Genomic DNA, 18,168 nt, shown 5'->3' on the forward strand with positions numbered 1-18,168 from the left:
AGCAATAATAGAACTTAGCAACTGCAAACACATCGTCCAATTAAATATGAGACAGTCAAACAAAAGTATAATAAACAGATTGCACTATTTGATAAGAACAGCAAAATATCCTGCCTGCTCCCTATTGCACATTTGCCTTCACATGAAGGATGACCATCCCCTTCACACTGAGCATTTCATATCCCCCCCTCCAAGGATGTTTTGCATATGTATGAAGGCAGCTGTACATTTTTTCCCTTCCCTGGTTGCCATTTTTCCATCGGCATCTGGATAGCGTCAACTTTTGGTTTTTTTTTTTTGATGGCTGCGAGCAGATAACACGAGAGGTTGAAATCGGGCGGTATCGTTTTGTGTACATTTCTGTAACGAGGCGATGAACCTGGATGCTTTGTCATTTGTAATGGCTTCTTCAGATGAAATGCACTTTGTAATGAGCTAGGCCGGCAAAGCTTTATCACGGTGCCAGGACCACAGATGTTTTACATTGTATTATGTGGAGCTAAAATCCTACGGAGAGCTTCTTTAATATGATATTTTGAGAGGGGAACTAATTACAGAGATGCGATCTTTTTTTATGGCTCTCAGAAAGATGGGATTTATATTTATACCATCTGTCTCGGAGAGGCACGCATGGATCTTTTTACACCTCATTCACTACTAAATGAGAATACAGAATTGCTCTCTGCCTTTTTTTTTTTTTTTTTCCCCTGATAAAATGGAATTGGAAAGAGAGCGGCTGCCAACCGTGGGGGGTTGCCAGCTGGCCTGCCAGGACCATCTGATCCAATCTTGGGTTTTGTCCCTGCTGCAAGGCATTGGGGTGACCCAGTGCTGTTTTTCTCTTGGTGATTCAGAACCGCCCTTCCCATGCAGGCGGTGGGGTAACAGGGGTTTGGCTGAGACTGTTCGGATGCCCGTTGGCATCGCTTCCCCTGCGCTTTACGCAGCGGGAAAGGCTGAGTTAGTTTATTTGACCGGTTTCTCCAATCATTTTCCAGCACATAAATACCACTGCTGCCAGTCCTCTCTCTTTGGGGAGATGCAAGCTAGGCCAAAGACTTTTGATTCTAGGCCACTCGTGCACCGATCCAGATGTTTTGGGCCATTTTCCCTTTGTGGTTTTTGGTATGGGGAGAGTGTAAGTGGCTCGGCGAAAGAGGGACGTGGAAGAAAGCTGACATTTCAAACGTTATGTCCAAGGACTCGCTCCTGACTCTAAGCTCAGTGGCCTCCTTCTAGATGGAGGAGATGAGCCTGATAAGTCAAAGATGTGCCAAGGGTTTTCGCTCGTGAGGGAAAGCAACTGGGATACTTTTAAAATTGCTCCCCCCTAGTTATAATCCTCAGCAAAGAATTTGGATACCGTCAAGTCAGAGTAATCTGCTCGGTATTTAGCCCGCAGGATCCTTCCCACCAGCTCTTTGCATGTGTGCATTAGTGGGGGGGGGGGGTGCAGCGTTGTGCTGGGGGGGGACCTGTGACTGTGCTTTATGGTGACTTCAAAGACTTTGTGAATTATAGCAATGAAGGGGTTTTCTGCCATTCTTGGACGAGTCTTCTTTCTTCTGTTGGAGTGAGACCGTTTTTTGTTTTATTTATGTTGCCGAGGTGCTACATCTTCTCTACATGTTTATGGTCCTTTTGTTACAGGATTAAGTGCTATTTACAGGAAAGGCCTGGCTGGAAAAGAGAGCTGGACATCTGAGGGGGGCAGCAGGATAGGGGCCATAAAATCTTATGACGCTTTAATGTCTTAAGAAATCCAATATGAGAGATTCATCGAAGGCTAAACAGCCCTGGACCCCGACCATGCTAGGCACAGGGTTATGTATTTTATAAGATTGCGGCATTGATTTTCTCTTCTACAATCATTTCATTTTATAAATGGTTTGAAAAATTCCTCCAGGACTGACTCACCCCCCCCCCCCCCCCCCCCAATATCCCTCCAGTAACTTGTTTTGAGGTTGGGTGGGTGGTGCTTTCCATCCCTGAAGAATGCACCCCCCCGCCCCTCCCCCACCCCGCTCCCCTCAGTTCTGTGGCTGCTCCTGCTCTCCCTCTCTGCCTTTCCAGGCCTCGGCTGGGGCCCAAGACCCCTCTCGCTGCTCCTGTCCTCTGGAGGGGGGAGGGAGGGTTATTGATGCAGCCTCTTCTGCTCCTCTTCTGAGATTAAGATGTCCCCTCCCCCCCCCTCCACACACACCCAAGGTCTTCACAATGGCCGTCCCTTCTCGCACTCTGTGGTGGTGGCGGAGGACGTCTGCCAGCTTCAGGCCCTGCTTCTACCTCCCTCACCGGCAAAGAAAACCAACGCTCCTGAAGCGAGTACATTTTTCAGTATCTATACCTTTAAATGTGTGTGCACCCCCCCCCCCCCCCTCCCGGTATTAATAGGGTCAGGATACGTGTGCACCTCTAGTGAATCTTCCAAGGGAAACCACATAACTCGTCATGGGGCTGGGAGGAAGTCGCTGGTCCTCAGCTTGGACTCATTTTGGTCGTAGGCTGGATTAGATTGAAACTGTGTAATCCTTTTGTTTTCAATGTGTGTCTATGTGAGGGGGGAAACAGGATGCTGGGCTTGATGGACCCTTGGTCTGACCCGGCATGGCAATTTCTTATGTTGGTAGAAACGTGTACAGTGCTGTGTACACTGACCACCCCACTACCTGATACAGCACATGAGGACTGCAGGGCCCATCCACTCCCAGTGCAGTGCCATAGAACTTGGCTGATTTCTGGTTTCCCCCTCACTTCTTCATGAATAGGGAGGGACCCTCTGTGCTCATCCTGGCTTTCCTTGATCATCCCATGTTGTGAGGCACACAGGCGCTTTTTGCTTTAGTGAGTAACTTCCTCCTCCCCTCCCAGCCTGTAATAGATGTAGGAGGTTCTGTTGCACCACAGCATCACTGCATGTGTGCGGCCCCAGCTATGCGAACTTTGGTGGCTGCAGCCTTTATTTTCATAAGGGATAAAGCTGCTTGTTCTGACTCACCTGGAGTGCTCTTCTCATCAGCTGTAGATCAGGTAAAGCCTTCTCTTGATAGCTCCTTTAGAATGGTCTTTCATGTTGATTCCAAATGTTTATAAAAAAAATAAAAAAGTCAAGCAAAATCATGGCAGGCAGAAAGCACCCAGCAAGTGATGCGGGAAGATGGTGATGAAAGACGTGGTTTGTGCCATATAAGTGTAAGTAAGTTTAGGGATGTGGGGACCTGTCTGCTACAGGACACTTCCAGTTCCCCTCCCACTTCACTTCACAGTCCTAAGTTCAAGAAAAGACAAAGTGTGTTCTCCTCAGAATTAATCTTTTATTTATCAGATTTGGCAGGATTTAATGTTTAGAAGATACCAGCAATTTCTGTCTCTAACATCCTGGCCACTAAGCACAAGTTATTCCTAAAGAAAGTTCTGTATCATGAGTGGTTACCAACATGCCAGAAACCTTAGCCTGCTGAATATATTAATACTTAAGGCTACCCAACTTCAGGTGATTTCCCTGTTTACCTCTAAAGCAGCTCTGGCTGGAGGTCTGGAGAATGTGGGTGGGTAAGGAAGTTTGCATCTGGATCTAGTGCTGGCAGAGCTGCAGGGCAGTCTGGGAAGGATGCTTGCTTCTGGGTCTGGTACTTGCAAAGCTGCCGGGCCTCTCTCAGCTCCTCACCACTTCAGCCTCCGCGCTACCATCTGACCCCAGGCAGGGCGTCTCCTCTCTCTAGTTTCCTGGCCACACCTAGTCTTCTCCTTCCTCGATAGTGAGTGTTGCTGGGGCTGCTTCAGGTTTGCTCTTTTTTTTCTCTTTATTTGCCCCCTGTTTTACACTTTCCAGCTGATAAATATGCATAAGCTCATGCATAATCATGTAGTGGGTGGAGGGGCTTTGCCGCATTGCAGGTCTTTTTCCCCTTCCCTTTTCTTCAGTGGTGGTGGTGGTGGTGGTGGGGGGTTTCCTGCCACATCTGGACCGAGGCTGTATGCCAAGCTATATGCTAGCATCAGCATTTTCTCCATTTCAGAATGCTCCCCCTTTATCTGAGGGGGGGGGCCCTCTGACCTCTGGACTTCCCTTGGCCAGTCTGTGACTTCTGCTTATGTACTTAAGTTGCTGCCTTGACCCTCCGCTTACAAACAGGCAGATCTTGATAAGTATCCTTCAGTGCTTCTTTAAAGTTTTCATCTGGGCAAAGTTTCTTTTCTTTAGTTGTGACAGTGTTTTTGGGCCTGTCAGCATATTTGTCTGCATCCCTCTTTGGCTATTATGATTCATATTAGGTGCTTTCAGTGGTTAAACATGGGATATCTCCCTACAGTGATGCTTTTTGGTTTTATTTTGTGAATTAATCTTACGATAAATGTCAATTGGATGTGTCCATTATTAGGAAAGTGAAGTGCATTGTGGCGATTAGCACAATTGGTGTCTTCATCTTTCCCATCCTACACTGGGCTCACCATCACTTGAAGTTGAGTCTCTTCTGGTCTTCACTGTTTTTATCAGCACTCGCTTTCATTTGTGAGTGGAGTTGGGGGATTTCTTAGCAAGGGCTCTGCTTTATTCTGGGGAAATATTACTGAGCTTCATCCTTAGTGGTGTGAAGAGGAAGCAAGAGTCTTGTCTCTTCGAGGGCTTCCTCTGCGCCATGCCCAGCCTGATCAGAGGCAGAAGATATTTGGGGGGGGGGCGACGACTTTGAAAAGGGGCTCCAGGGCACACGTGGTGTCTGTCTGCAGTACCACAGAAACATGCTGTACACCCGGCAACGTCTTCTTGGATTTTCATTCCAAGAGAAGATAAGCACAACTCACTTTATTTCCCTATTTTTTTTTTCTGCCAAATATGCCCGAGATGTATTTTTGCACAAACGGGGTCTTCATTACACGCAAATCTCTCTCTTGTTAGTTGTGGAGATCCTGAGAACCAGTCCTGTGAGGTGAGGCTTCAGGACCAGGTTTGGGAATTGGGGGAACCCTGTTTCAAATAATAAGAGTAGAAATAGAAGATAACTGAAGAACTTGGAAACGTAATTCAATTGGCCCAACATTCAATGATACACTTTTATTTTCCGGAGGGCTGGATCTTTATGGGATTCTGGGGGGTTTCTGTCCTACTCCAGCTCGTTCTGGGAGTGACCTGCAGAGAATTTGGTCGTATTATTTGCTGGCTAGAATGGGTGAAAATGAGACTGCCTTGAGGGGGGCTTGTTAGTTTGAATAAGACCTTGCCTTGATTTTCTGTTAAGAGAAGATCAGGAGAATTCAATAAACTAAAAAGACGTCGCTATCTGCTGTGCTCGGTCACACCATCAGGGGAGTGCGTTTTCTTGTGCGTCCTTGTTGCATTCCTAACGTGTTGCTTTTTTTTGTGGCCTCCTCCCATCACGCCTTTTAAAGGCCGAACCCTACATAACCTTAAAATGGGGAAAAAAATAATTTCATGATTGGTTAAGAAACTCAAAAATAAATAATCTAAAATAATTAAAAAAAAAAAAGTACAAATTCTAAATGGGAGGATATTTCCCGACCGTCACGTGCTATGTGCAGTGACTTTTCCCATGGCACGGGTGGGCCTGATTTATCCAGGATTTTCATCTATTTTCTTCCTGCAGAAAACCCCGGATAAATCTTACCCAAAGTGATGATAAAAGGGAATATTTTTTTTTTTTCTTGGCCAACGTAAGGTGCTTCCTTTTTTTTTTGGACATTTTTAAACTTTTGAGAATAAGGACAAGAAAACCAGGTGCGCGCACAGTGAGAACTGGCCCTGGCCCCCAGCTTGTACTGGTTGTCGGCTGTAGAAAGGTTGCGATGGTTGAGATGATTCCGGTTCCTCCTAACCCACTCTTTCATTTTTCCTTCTTTGTGCAGTTGTGTTGCTCGATTCCAAAGCATCTCAGGCGGAGCTGGGATGGACGTCGCACCCGTCCAACGGAGTAAGTGAAAACCTTTCTGTGTGTGTGGGGCTCGACCCAGTTTGTGGAAAGCCAAGTGTTTATTTTTCCCGCCCTTGGAAAGAGCTGTGGTGGCTGATAAATCCCTCCTTCCGTTAGCTCTACGGCGGGGAGTCGCACGGGAGCGTTCACGCTTGGAGTAAAGAGAACGCATGCTGTAGACGGCTTAAAGTGGTTCAGTTTATTCTCTCCCTCTCCCTCCTCTCCCCCCAGAGCTGAAGTCCTGAAAAACAGGAGCAGATATCATTTATCCCAGCAGTCGGGGGGGTCCAGGGCAGGCCTTACTGCCTTTCGCCTTCAGACCAGTGCAACAGTCCTGGTCAGGCTGGCGGAAGAGCTTCTGGGGGGGATCATCCATCAAGCCCCTCTGGTTTATTAAGAGAAGAGATCTCTGTGGCATCGGTATCGTCTCATCCAGTCTTGAGACAAATCTTTCCAGGCTCCAGTACCTGGGTTCTTGGCTATTCCAATCACTGGCGGCTCTGACTATGACATTGTTAATGTTTGCAGCACCCGTTTGAGGTAAATATAAATACGTCCACGCAGGGCTACAGTGAACGCTTTGCATGAAGTTGTACAGGTAATCGGTCTCTCTGCACCTGAAGAGCCTGTGCTCTCAGGAAGGAAGTAGGGGAGACCTGTAAGAGATGTGGGATGGGGGCAGTAGTGACAGATGCCTGTCTGAAGATGTGCACCCTTGCTGAAGGGGGGTGGGGGGTGGGGGTTGGGAGCGATGATCTCTTGTAGTGAAATGAAGGCCCAAGGTCTACAAGTAGGATTCAGCCCAGGAAAAAAAAAAACCAAATGAAGGGGGAAGGGAAAGGGAATACAGTATTCAGGGGTTTCAGCCTCATTAGCATTCAGGGTGAGTGAGCCGGAGAGGAGAGAGGCCTGTGTTCAGCAGAGGGCATGGCAGGCAGTTAATAACGTAATCACTGGAAGCAAATTTCCCTTTTTAAATGTTTGTCATTTCGGTGGCAGGGTTCACGCTTGGTGCCAGCAGCTCAGAAGAGGCGGGAGGCACCTCCTGCCCATGGGAAAGCGGCAGAGTTTGCAGCAATGTCACCAGTGGGCCCCCGGGATTTCCAGATGCTTTGAGTTTTCTTGGAAACCCAGGCTCCTTGGTCTTAGGTCCTTAAAGTTTCCTGAAATTGCAGCTGGGCTTGTGGCCCCTAAGGCTTGGGGAGTTAAAAAAAATTTTTTTTTTTTTTTTTTAAGGGTGAAAATTTGTCAAACCTAGGATTCTAAGACTGAGGCCCTTGGCTCTAGGCCTCTATTTCTTTGCCTAAACGTGGGTGCTGTTGCTGGAATATGGCGCAGAGTCCCTCGCTTTCCCTGCCGGCTTTCTAAGCTCCTCAGTTTGGGTGTTCAGCATTTCATGTTGTATACGGATTTCGGTGCCAGACTCCTATGGACCTTATTCAGAAAGGACTTCCCCTGGTCTGTGCCTATGTAAAACATCTCTGCTGAATGCAAGGTATTAGTCTGGCCCTGGTGCACGGAATGCAAACAATAATGGTGTAAGCTTTTACTGAAGGCAGATATCACCTTCAGCTAGCACTAGTTTGACAGAAATGAATTTCTGATTGAGTTTAGCTTCTTTTCTTGGTAAACCACCACTCTTATCAAAAGATCAGAGTGGTTGTTGGTGCCAGCGGTGAGATTTCCTTTGTTATATCAGTGATGTAAAGCCTTTGGCAGGAGATACGTGGCTTGGGTTTTTGCCACGTGGTCTAGCCAAGACAGGCAGCATGCTAAAAGCAATGCTCGCTAATCCCGGCGATGGGTAGGGAGGGAGATGGAAGGGGGTCAACGGCAGCATCCGCTGGCAGGTTAAAGGACGTTGTTTTGCTGGGCATGTGGGGGAACTGGCGCACGTCGTCCCTCCGCTGAAATGTTGCCCCTGTGGCTGTGTGTGTGGTTTGCTCCAAAGTGTTTTGCATGTTTGGATGTGTGCACCATGCCAGATCTAACGTCCTTTGCCTTTTTTTTTTTTTGTTCCATTTTCAGTGGGAAGAGATCAGTGGAGTTGATGAGAACTACAAGCCCATTCGCACCTACCAGGTCTGCAACGTGTTGGAGAGCAGTCAGAACAACTGGCTTCAGACGGGCTGGATCCTGAGGCGCCACGGCCAGAGGATCTTCATTGAGCTGAAGTTCACACTGAGGGACTGTAACAGCATCCCTGGGGTCGTGGGCACGTGCAAGGAGACCTTTAACCTCTACTACGCCGAGTCCGACTCTGACCTAGGCAGCAGCGTCAGGGAGAGCAAGCACGTGAAAATCGACACCATCGCGGCCGATGAGAGCTTCACGCAAGGCGACTTGGGGGAACGCAAAATGAAACTGAACACGGAAGTGAGGGAGATCGGGCATCTTCACAAGAGAGGGTTCCACCTGGGCTTCCAGGATGTGGGGGCCTGCGTGGCCCTGGTTTCTGTCCGGGTCTTTTACAAAAAGTGCGCCTCCACCGTGCAGAACTTGGCCCTCTTCCCAGACACGGTGGCGGAGGCAGCATTCGCCACCCTTGTGGAGGTTAAGGGGACCTGTGTCAATAACTCGGAAGTGGACCTGGATAATCCTCCCAGGATGCACTGCAGCGCGGAGGGGGAGTGGCTGGTCCCCATTGGCAAATGCTCTTGTAGCGCTGGCTTTGAAGAGAAGGCGGGAAGCTGTGCAGGTATCAAGTGCTTAAAACTAAGTATATACAGATAGGATTGCGGTCAAGCCTTAGCTGGAGCCCAGAGATGTGCATCGTCTACAAGGCGCTTGGATGGTGCCTCTAGGGGTTCTTGCATGACTGTGGATGTTGTTTGTGTCATTTTTAGGGTCCAATTCACTAGGGCTTCTGCCCTAGTCGGCAGAAAAGCTTAGCGAATTGGGTCCTTTTTGCTTTTCTCTCAGGTAATTCTAGACAGGTTTGGATGTGTGTGTTGTAAAATCTGGCATGAAGTGTGAATTTTGTGGTGATATTGGGATTTGGTATAAACTCAACCTGTTGGCGAAGCCGCCAAATTTGTCTCCTGTGGTTGTGAAGGCCCCTGCGGGATGCAACTCACTCCGATTAATGTGCACCTCTTGCTAGATCTTTGTTTTTTTTGACGAGACAAGAAATTACAGTAATTCTGGTGCATGGCTGAAAAAAATAGAGACCTCCACTTTGATTATGGGATAACAGCTCTCTGAGGCAAATTTCATATAGTTACAGATATTTTAACATGATAGCAGGACTTCTTCTGTCACTCTCGCTCTCCCTCTCTCACGCAATGTTTTAAATGTTGAGCACTGCCTAAAGTACAGTGCTTTGGTAATTCATTTCACTTTACAAGATTGGCAGCCAGGAATCAACCTTCAAAAGCTCCCTTCTGTTGCTTTTTTCAAGTTGCATTTATTGGACCCTCATTTTAAAATCTAACATTAAAAAACCATAAATTAAATTGTCTCAAAGCTTAGCTTGCATTGGCGGTTTCTAAAATCATTTCTTGTGTGCCCGCGGGTGGGAAGCAGAGCTGCGTGTGGAGGCAGGGGGCATGTGCATGGATGCTCTTCCTGCCATTGCCAGCCAGCTTGGACCCCATGTGCTGTGCAGGGCCCGGCCTGCTGACCGTCATTCCTGGGCTCGGTTAGCACGAGGCAGGACAGGCAGTGCTTGCCGGCTGCTGTGCTAAACCATGGATGCTGACCAGCGGTACAGTTTGGCTAAGGATTTCATTGCTGCTTTGTGTTGCACTTTGAGGCTTGGGGGAATGCAGCTATCTGTTCCTTGATGCTGTGAGGGGATGCTTGTTAAGTCTCCATTTCTTGCTGTTCTGTTTTCAGTCATTGCTGGTTGCTCTCACTTTGAAGTGCTTGGTGAAGAAGGCATCACCTGCACAATGCAATGAATGTCTGAGAGTAATGGAGCCCGACTGCACCCTTCAGTGCAATTTGGCCAAGTTCCATGGTCTGGGAAGATTGCACCACTGATATTTGTAACTCGCCTAGGTGTTCCTCTCTCCTCCCCACATTGACAATATGTGTGTATTTCTGTGCAATATGTCGGTGAAACTTAGTATAACTTTGTGAAACCTCCGTGAAGAGTTTTCTGTCTGTGTGTTCTGTTCTCGACATTGCATGTTTGCTTCTTTAAAACGTTAGATTGCCAATCAGAAGAAAATCTTTCTTGCACACAGGCCGATACAATAAGAAGCTCCGCTTTCCCGATGCGCGCCCAGCCAACTCTCCTAGGCGCGCTCAATTTTACAAGTGTTGGTTTTCCGAGTGCGCCAACAGCCATAGGTTAGGAAAACGAATGCCAGTAAAATTGAACGTCCGTTTCCCTAACCTGACCGGCTGGCACTTTTTTCTTAAATTATTTTTTCCTTAAATTTTTTTTTTTTTTACATTTTTAATTCTTAATATCGCTAGGATATTAAGTCAGAGGGTGTACAGAAAAGCAGTATTTTCTGCTTTTTTGTACACTTTTTTGGGCAGGTGTTAATTTCTGAGCATAAAATGTGCGACCTGGCTGCACATTTTTTTTCTCAGTATCCTAGGTGCATAACTAATAGCTTCATCATCATGCATTTGCATGTGATGAGTGCTATTAGTTTCTTGGGGGAGGGGCTTGGACACGCGTTTTCGATGCAATTAACCCCTTACAGTATAAGGGGTAGTGGACGTGCATCCAAATGCATGTTAAACAGTGCACTTGGCCGAGTTCACTTTACTGTATTGGCCTGTGTGAGAAGTCTATGGATGACTCTTCTTTCCTTTGTGCATGTGCAATTATTACTTAGGAAGAAGTTTGTCACAGTGGGAGGAGTTTATTTATTTATTTATTTAGACGTTTTATACACCGTCATTCCATGTGTAGATCATAACGGTTTACAAAGTGGCTTTCATAATTTTAACTCAACAAATAAACAAACGAAGATTGGTTACAGAGGAGGTATTCGTAGTCAGGCATTGATATCAATCCAAGAGAAATTGTCTAGTACATATTAAAGATTGGGATGACTTCCCTGACCTCTGTGTGGCTGCAGTAGCTCCTCCCCCTGACATTCTTTCTTTCACCGCTGGTCCGGAAGTTGCGGCAGGCAGTGTGGTGGCAGCAGAGAGAGATTAAATGGCAGATGTTCTTGAGCCTCCAGAGGAGATCCACCTACACGCTTATCAGCTGCTTTCCAAATTATGTGAGAGATCCACCCCAGGTCCCCACACCCATTCGTGGTCTCTTCCCCTGCGTTAGGCCGCATATCTCCCAGCCGTCCCTTATATGATCTCTGGTTTACTGAATTGTTATGGCCATCGCAGCAGCCTGGTTAACGTCTGTGGTGATGCTGACGGGTTAGTTGAGTTTTGTTGGCTGGTCAGCACGGCGTATGCTCTGTTTGTCAGGAGCAATTGGGTGCAGTTTCTCCAGCGTTGGCTCCTTGCTGGGCTATGGTGGTGATGGTGGGTGAGTGGGGGGTCGCTCTGAGGAGGCCCATCTGGCTGGTTTACCAACAATTGCTCCCCTCATGTCCAAATATGAGCGGTCTCCTCTGGAAGCAGTCGTGTGCGATGGGGTAGATATTCAGAAGCTAGCCAAGTATTTAAGTTAGCCGGATAGACATATCCCACCTACTTAGATGGGATATGCAGCAACACGGCTATGCTGCTGACTATGCCTGTAGACCAGAGCTTTCCAAACTGTGTGTCTGGACACGTTAGTGTGTCGCCTGCAGCGTGAAGGTGCGTCGCCTGGTCCACATAGCAGCAGGGCCGGCGGAAGCAGGGAATTACAGCTGGAAGATCGGCAGAGCTTACCTCATCACGGCCCGAAGAAAAGGGTCACATTCACTCCTCCTCCTTCCTGTCTGCGCAGCCCCGGAAGAAAAACGTTGCCGGAGCCGCGTGGGCAGGAAGGAGGAGGAGCATCTGCCGGGTACAGAAGAAGAGCAGCGTTAATGGGCCGCCACGTATCCCATGTCGCAGTGGCCCGAGAAGAGGAGGAAACCCGGTAGTAGGGCCGCTGTGAGAATGAGAACCTGGTTGTGTGTTTGAGGGAAGAAGATGGATGGAGAGAAAAGAAATAAGAAAAAAAAGACCCTGTAAAAGGAACTGGAAAAAAAAGAAGAAAGGGAAGATGGGAAAAAAAAGCCTGTGACAACTGATTTAGAAAACTAAGATCAGACAGCAAAGGTAAAAAAAAATTACTTTTTACTGATTGGCACATGTAATCTTTGGGAATGTGCAAGAATAGCACTTTCTCTACGGATCTCACAATGTAGGAGATCAGCATGGAGGAAGTGGAAGCCCACGGGGCCTGCACAGAGGAGGCAGCAGAATGGGCTTCAGTGTCAGTAGCAGCAATCAGCACCTCCCCAATAGCCACGCGGCAGCAGTGACAGTGGCAGCAGAGGAATGAGAGGGGGGGTCTGCCTTTAGTGTGTGCATCTGTATGAATGGGAGTCTGCCTGGGGGGGGGGGGGTGTATGTGTGAGAATAGGTACCTGCCTGTGTGTGGTGTATGAGAATGAATGGGTGTCTTCCTGGGGGTGTATGTGTGAGAATAGGTGCCTGTATGTGTGTGTGAGAATGAATGTGTTCATGCCTGGGGGGTGGGGAGGGAGCAGTGTGACAATGAATGGGGGTCAGTGTGGGTGTAACATGTAATCTACAACAAGTTATGTATATATTTAAAGAAACATACATAACTTGTCAAAATACGTTTTGTTCATTTGACCTTTAACCTCCAGTTTGCTACTAGACTGAATTACTGTGTCGTGAAATTATGTTTGTCTAAAAAGTGTGTCACCACCATGAAAAGTTTGGAAAGCTCTGCTGTAGACATTGCTATTTAGACGGATAATTCTTATCCATCTGAGACTGAATATCACTACTTAGCTGGATAACTTATCTGCCTAAGTAGCGCTGCTCCAATCTGCCATTGCCCATCCCCCATTTCTCTGGCTACCCAGATAGCCGGATAAGTGCCTGTGTCTGGAATCTGAATATCAACCTCCATGACTGGAGTAAAACCTGCCCTGCTCACCTACACTGTGCCATCTTCCTCTCTCGTCATCCACTGCTATTCCTTATTGCTATTAATTAATAAGCAATAGTAGCTTGGGATCTATTTAATGTTTGGGTAATTGCCAGGTTCTTATGGCCTGGATTGGCCACTGTTGGACACAGGATGCTGGGCTTGAGGGACCCTTGCTCTGACCCAGTCTGTCATTTCTTATGTAATCTACAAATCCTGAGGTTGAATATTTTAGGTGCCCAAAGCAGACCATGGAGGGGCGGGGGAGGGGGGTTCTGCAAATTTGGAGAATAGGTTGAGATTATATTTGCATCTCCTGTGTTTGTGGTGCTTTTACATGATTGTTAAACGTTCTTCACAAAGAAAAAAAATTGAAAAGGGAGTTAAGAAAGCTGGAAGAGAGGTCAAAGATTTGGCAGCTGGGATCCAATGCCAGGAAGTGCAGTCGTGCATTCGAGATGCGATAATCCAAAAGAGCTGTATGAGATGGGGGAGAAAGACTCATGCGCACGGACCAAAAGAGGGATCTTGGGGGTGACAGTGTCTGGGGATCCAAAGATGGTGAAGCAGTGTGACAAGGCGATAGCTAAAGCCAGAAGAAGGCTGGGCTGCTTAGAGAGAGGAATAACCAGGAAGAAAAAGGAGGCGATAATCCCCTTGTACAGGTCCTTGGTGAGGCCTCACCTGGAGTACTGTGTTCAGTTCTGGAGTCCTTATCTCAAAAGGGACAGAGACAGGATGGAGGTGGTCCAGAGAAGGGCGACCAGAATGGTGTGAGGTCTGTATGAGAAGACCTATGAGGAGAGGCTGAAGGATATGAATATGTACATCCTGGAAGAGAGGAGGTGCAGGGGAGATCTGATACAGACCTTCAGATACCTGAAAGGTTTCAATGATGCGCAATCAACAACAAACCTTTTCCATTGGAAAGAAAACAGTAGAACTAGGGATCACAAAATGAAACTCCAGGAAACCAATGTCAGGAAATATTTCTTCACGGAGAGGGTGGTGGATGCCTGGAATGCCCTTCCAGAGGAGGTGGTGAAGACAAAAACAATGAAAGATTTCAAAGGGGCATGGGATAAACACTGTAGATCCCTAGAGGCTAGAGGAGGGGATAGGGCATGGGAGTAATCCTGCATGGAACGGCAGTTCTAAGAACAAAGAACATGCCATACTGGGTCAGACCAAGGGTCCATCAAGCCCAGTGTCCTGTTTCCAACAGTGGCCAATCCAGGTCATAAGTACCTGGCAAGTACCCAAACACTAAGAAGATCCCATGCTACTGATGCAATTAATAGCATTGGCTATTCCCTAAGTAAACTTTATTAATAGCCGTTAATGGACTTCTCCTCCAAGAACTTATACAATCCTTTTTTAAACACAGCTACACTAACTGCACTAACCACATCCTCTGGCAACAAATTCCAGAGTTTAATTGTGCGTTGAGTGAAAAAGAATTTTCTCCGATTAGTTTAAAATGTGCCAGATGCTAACTTCATGGAGTGTCCCCTAGTCTTTCTATTATCTGAAAGAGTAAATAACCGATTCACATTAGCTTTTGACACAATTGCAATATCGCTGTCCAACAGCAGGAGTAGAAGAATTGGATTCAGATGACATCCAACACTGGGCTCTTACTTTTACGGTCCATTAGGGAAAAAGCGCAGGACTGCTTCTATGGTCAAGTCCGTAAGCAAAGCCCATCAAGCAGCACTGTCTGAATTATCAAGGCTGCTCATCCTGTAAAACTGTTGCTAGTAGTATTTCCCCCCCCCCTCCCCCCCCCCCCCCCCCCCCAAGCCTTATGTTAAGGGTAGTAACCTGCATGGAGCAGCAGTTACTACCACAAGAAGCTTGCTGGGCAGACTGGATGGACCATGTGGTCCTTTTCTATGTTAAAACATCCTTTCAGTCTACCGAGCTGTGCGTGGTCAGCGTTGCACAAACTCCAAGGAATGCCTGCTTGTGTTGTTTTTCCCATCTTAGAAGTAAACTTTCCGCTGGCTTTCTCTCCCTTTGTGTATGGAAGTTTGTGTATATATATAACAGGCTATTTTCTTGTTTACTTTTTTTGAGGCTATATTTTGCACCAGTTAAACTATTGCAGAATATTGAATTTTGTGCAGCAGAGGCGAATTATCAGCTGCACTTCCAGTAGAAAATGACTTTCCTAGATACTGAAATTGCAATTTTAAAGTTAAAGCCTCAAAGCTGATATACAATACAATGCAGGCTATTTAAAGTCCTGCAGGTTCCCTCTGGGGAAATCTGAGGGTGTCCACAGGAAGCTCTGCCTGCAGAAACAAAATGTGCAGCCGTCTTGATGCTATTCTCTATCGTGCGAGCCCCTGGATAGTAATGTGTACAATATGTGGCTAAAGTAGTGCGGCTGCTGTGCTCAGGCAATGTTTATCTCTTGCTTTGACCCGATGAAGAGAGAAATCACCTCCTGAAAACTGGTCAAGAAATGGCCTACTAAAATTGCACTCTGTTAAATTTGCTTTAAATCTAATACCAGTGTCTCCTAGCCCTAATGCTTTTAGGGTAAATAACCGCCCCTCATTTACCTATTCCACTCCGCTCGTGATTTTATAGATCCCTTCACCTGTTTAGCATTTCCAGAAATCTCCTGATCATTTCTGTTTCCCATCTCTCTGCGCTTCGACACCTGCACCATTTCTTGGACAATTCAGCCTATGCGACAACTGTCAGGCCTTTATCTCCTGTCTGGACTTCTGTAATTCCTTTTATGTGGGTTTATAAAAATAACTGACTTGACAGTTGCAACTTATATAAAACGCTGCAGCTTAATCCTTGTTCAAGGCCAGTAGATTTGATCGAATCAGTCCTCTCATAAAATCTCTTCATTGCTTCTTGCGTCACTTTCAAACTTCTGCTCTTGGCTTATGAGGCAATCAAGGGCCTGGCTCCTGCCTATTAACACAGCTGACTCTCTGCGTGGTTGTATACCCTCCCCCAAGAAAATGCGCTTTGCAAACACGAGGAAGAGAACTTTCCTTGGCTTTGTCCCTTCCATCTGATGTCCATCTGAAAAGTTGGTAGTTCTTGGAGGCCATCCTGGACCCCTTACTAAAGGATGGTTTCTTTCTGTGATGATGGTCTTACTGGTTTTTGGTTCCCCCTCCACTCTTATATTTCTACTTTGGTTCGATGTAGGTTGATAGGTTGGCCTCCGAGCCCTGTTATTCTGTAATTTGCTTTGAGCTCACTTGCTGGAAGAGCATGTAATAAGTGATGGTGACAGTCGTACTAATTGGATTGCACAAAATCAAAACTTGCTTGGATGTTGGCTCGTATTCTTCCTCACAGACTTTATTCCTGGGCTTCCTTTGTTTTTTTTTTTTTCTCTTAAAAATTGAACTAAAGACAATTTTGTCCTTCTCTGAAGATCCAGGATGGTGGTGGGTTAATCCTCAGAAAAGTTTTCTGACTGCTGTTAACAGAGTGATGTGCAGGGAAATAGAACCAAAAAGTTATTTAAAGGGACAAGAGTAACAGAAAAGTATGAAAAAAAAAAAGTGTAAAAGCTTGCTGGGCAGACTGGATGGACCATTTGGTCGTCTTCTGCCGTCATTTCTATGTTTTTATCTTGATATTTTATCATTTTTCATTTAGTTTGCTGATATAAAGTAGGCATAGTTTCTCCTGGCTTTGCACTTGGTTTTAAAGTACTTTGTGCCCTGTATTGCACGCCAGGCTGGGTGAGAGTAGGGTAAGCGTGGCGGAAGGATGTGTTGACTCCAAGTTGGCTGACTCAAAAGTCAAATGCCAGCTCGCGTGTTTTCCCAGCAGGCCATTGTGTCCTAGTTGCCGAGCTCGTCGGTGGAAGGGAAAACTTTAATGGCCATTTTGCTGATATTTATTCACTTAAATCACTGTTTAAGAAGATGCTATGAAAACCCATCCTAGTGGAAACCCTGCTGTTTGTTCATCGCTTCAGAGCCTGGGATGGCGGCTGGCCATCTCCTGCCATCTGTCTGATGCAGGGAATTAACATAGTGGGTCCCAATAGAGAGTTTTGCGAATGTTTCAGGTTTCCTTGTGTTGAGTTTGAATAATTCATCTTCTCCTAGGAAGAATACTTGAAGTAATTTAATGGAGATAATTAAGTTGTTTTTTTTTTTTTTTTTTTTTCTCTTAAAAATTGAACTAAAGACAATTTTGTCCTTCTCTGAAGTTTCAGGATGGTGGTGGGTTAATCCTCAGAAAAGTTTTCTGACTGCGGTTAAGAGAGTGATGTGCAGAACTGGAACTGATTTAGGGCGCCTGCTTCCAAGCTTATAAGAAACCCTTAGATCAGGGGTGGGAGTGCCGCAAGCCAGTTGGGTTTTCAGGATATCCACAGTGAACGTGCAAGAGATCCAAGCAGCACTCGAGGACTGGAGTTGTCTACCCCTGCCTTTGCTAAAATGTTTTCATGTCCCCTTTTTGACTGACTTCATAGGCATTACTTTTAGAGAACTCCAGGTTTTGGTAGTTCTGACCTTAGGTTAATCATTCTTTTTCCTTGCTATGTTGTCAGATGAGATTTCTATCACTGTTGTGTGGGCTTTTTTTTTTTTTTTTTTGGCGAGATTTGATGGCGCACGGAATGCCAGCCCACAACCCCTGTTGGTGGTGGTGGTGGTAGAGACCGCGACGGCACCGTTTCATTCTGTCCCTCTCCTCCCTCACAGCAGACGGAGAATTGAATATTTAATTAGGCTACACCTGACTGCACGGAAATTAAAGCTTCCGGCGAGAAACCGGTAATATCACAAGGTCCGACTCCTGCAGCGGTTTCCCTTGTGTGGGAACATCAGAAATGGGTGGATAGAGGCAGCATTAGAAAAATAATAATGACTGTAAGCGGGTTTACTGTTGCTTCCTGTGGCTTTGACAAGTGACAGTTGGGTTGGAATAAGATCACGCGAGAAGCTTCAGCTGCCGCAAAGTTTTGTTCACAAAAGAGCCCTCTCCACACGCTGCCCCGTACGTCAGTCGCTTAGGAACGTAGACTATGACTCTAAGGCCCTCTTATTCCTGGGGCGTCGACCCCTCCCTTCTTTGTATCGGAGGATCCTATGGGCCTGGTGCAGAGAATGCATCAGAAAACGTAAACGTTCCCGGTGACCACTGCGTCTCCTTCTCTGCTTCCCCATCTTATCCCGCTGCTGCTCTCTCACTCTTCCTCCTCCTCCTCCTCCT

At 46.6% G+C, this 18,168-nt stretch overlaps 1 protein-coding gene across 1 annotated transcript in view; it reads left to right on the plus strand.

The window, feature by feature from the left end:
- The window catches only part of EPHA10 (EPH receptor A10), a 164,847-nt gene that overhangs the window by 19,830 nt on the left and 126,849 nt on the right, over nucleotides 1-18,168 (plus strand). The window contains exons 2-3 of the mRNA XM_029570904.1: nucleotides 5,866-5,930; nucleotides 7,959-8,628. Of these exons, the coding sequence (XP_029426764.1) occupies nucleotides 5,866-5,930; nucleotides 7,959-8,628 (735 nt within the window). The remainder of the gene's footprint in view (nucleotides 1-5,865; nucleotides 5,931-7,958; nucleotides 8,629-18,168) is intronic.

Source organism: Rhinatrema bivittatum, chromosome 11, assembly GCF_901001135.1.
Source record: "Rhinatrema bivittatum chromosome 11, aRhiBiv1.1, whole genome shotgun sequence".
Taxonomy (NCBI): Eukaryota; Metazoa; Chordata; class Amphibia; order Gymnophiona; family Rhinatrematidae; genus Rhinatrema; species Rhinatrema bivittatum.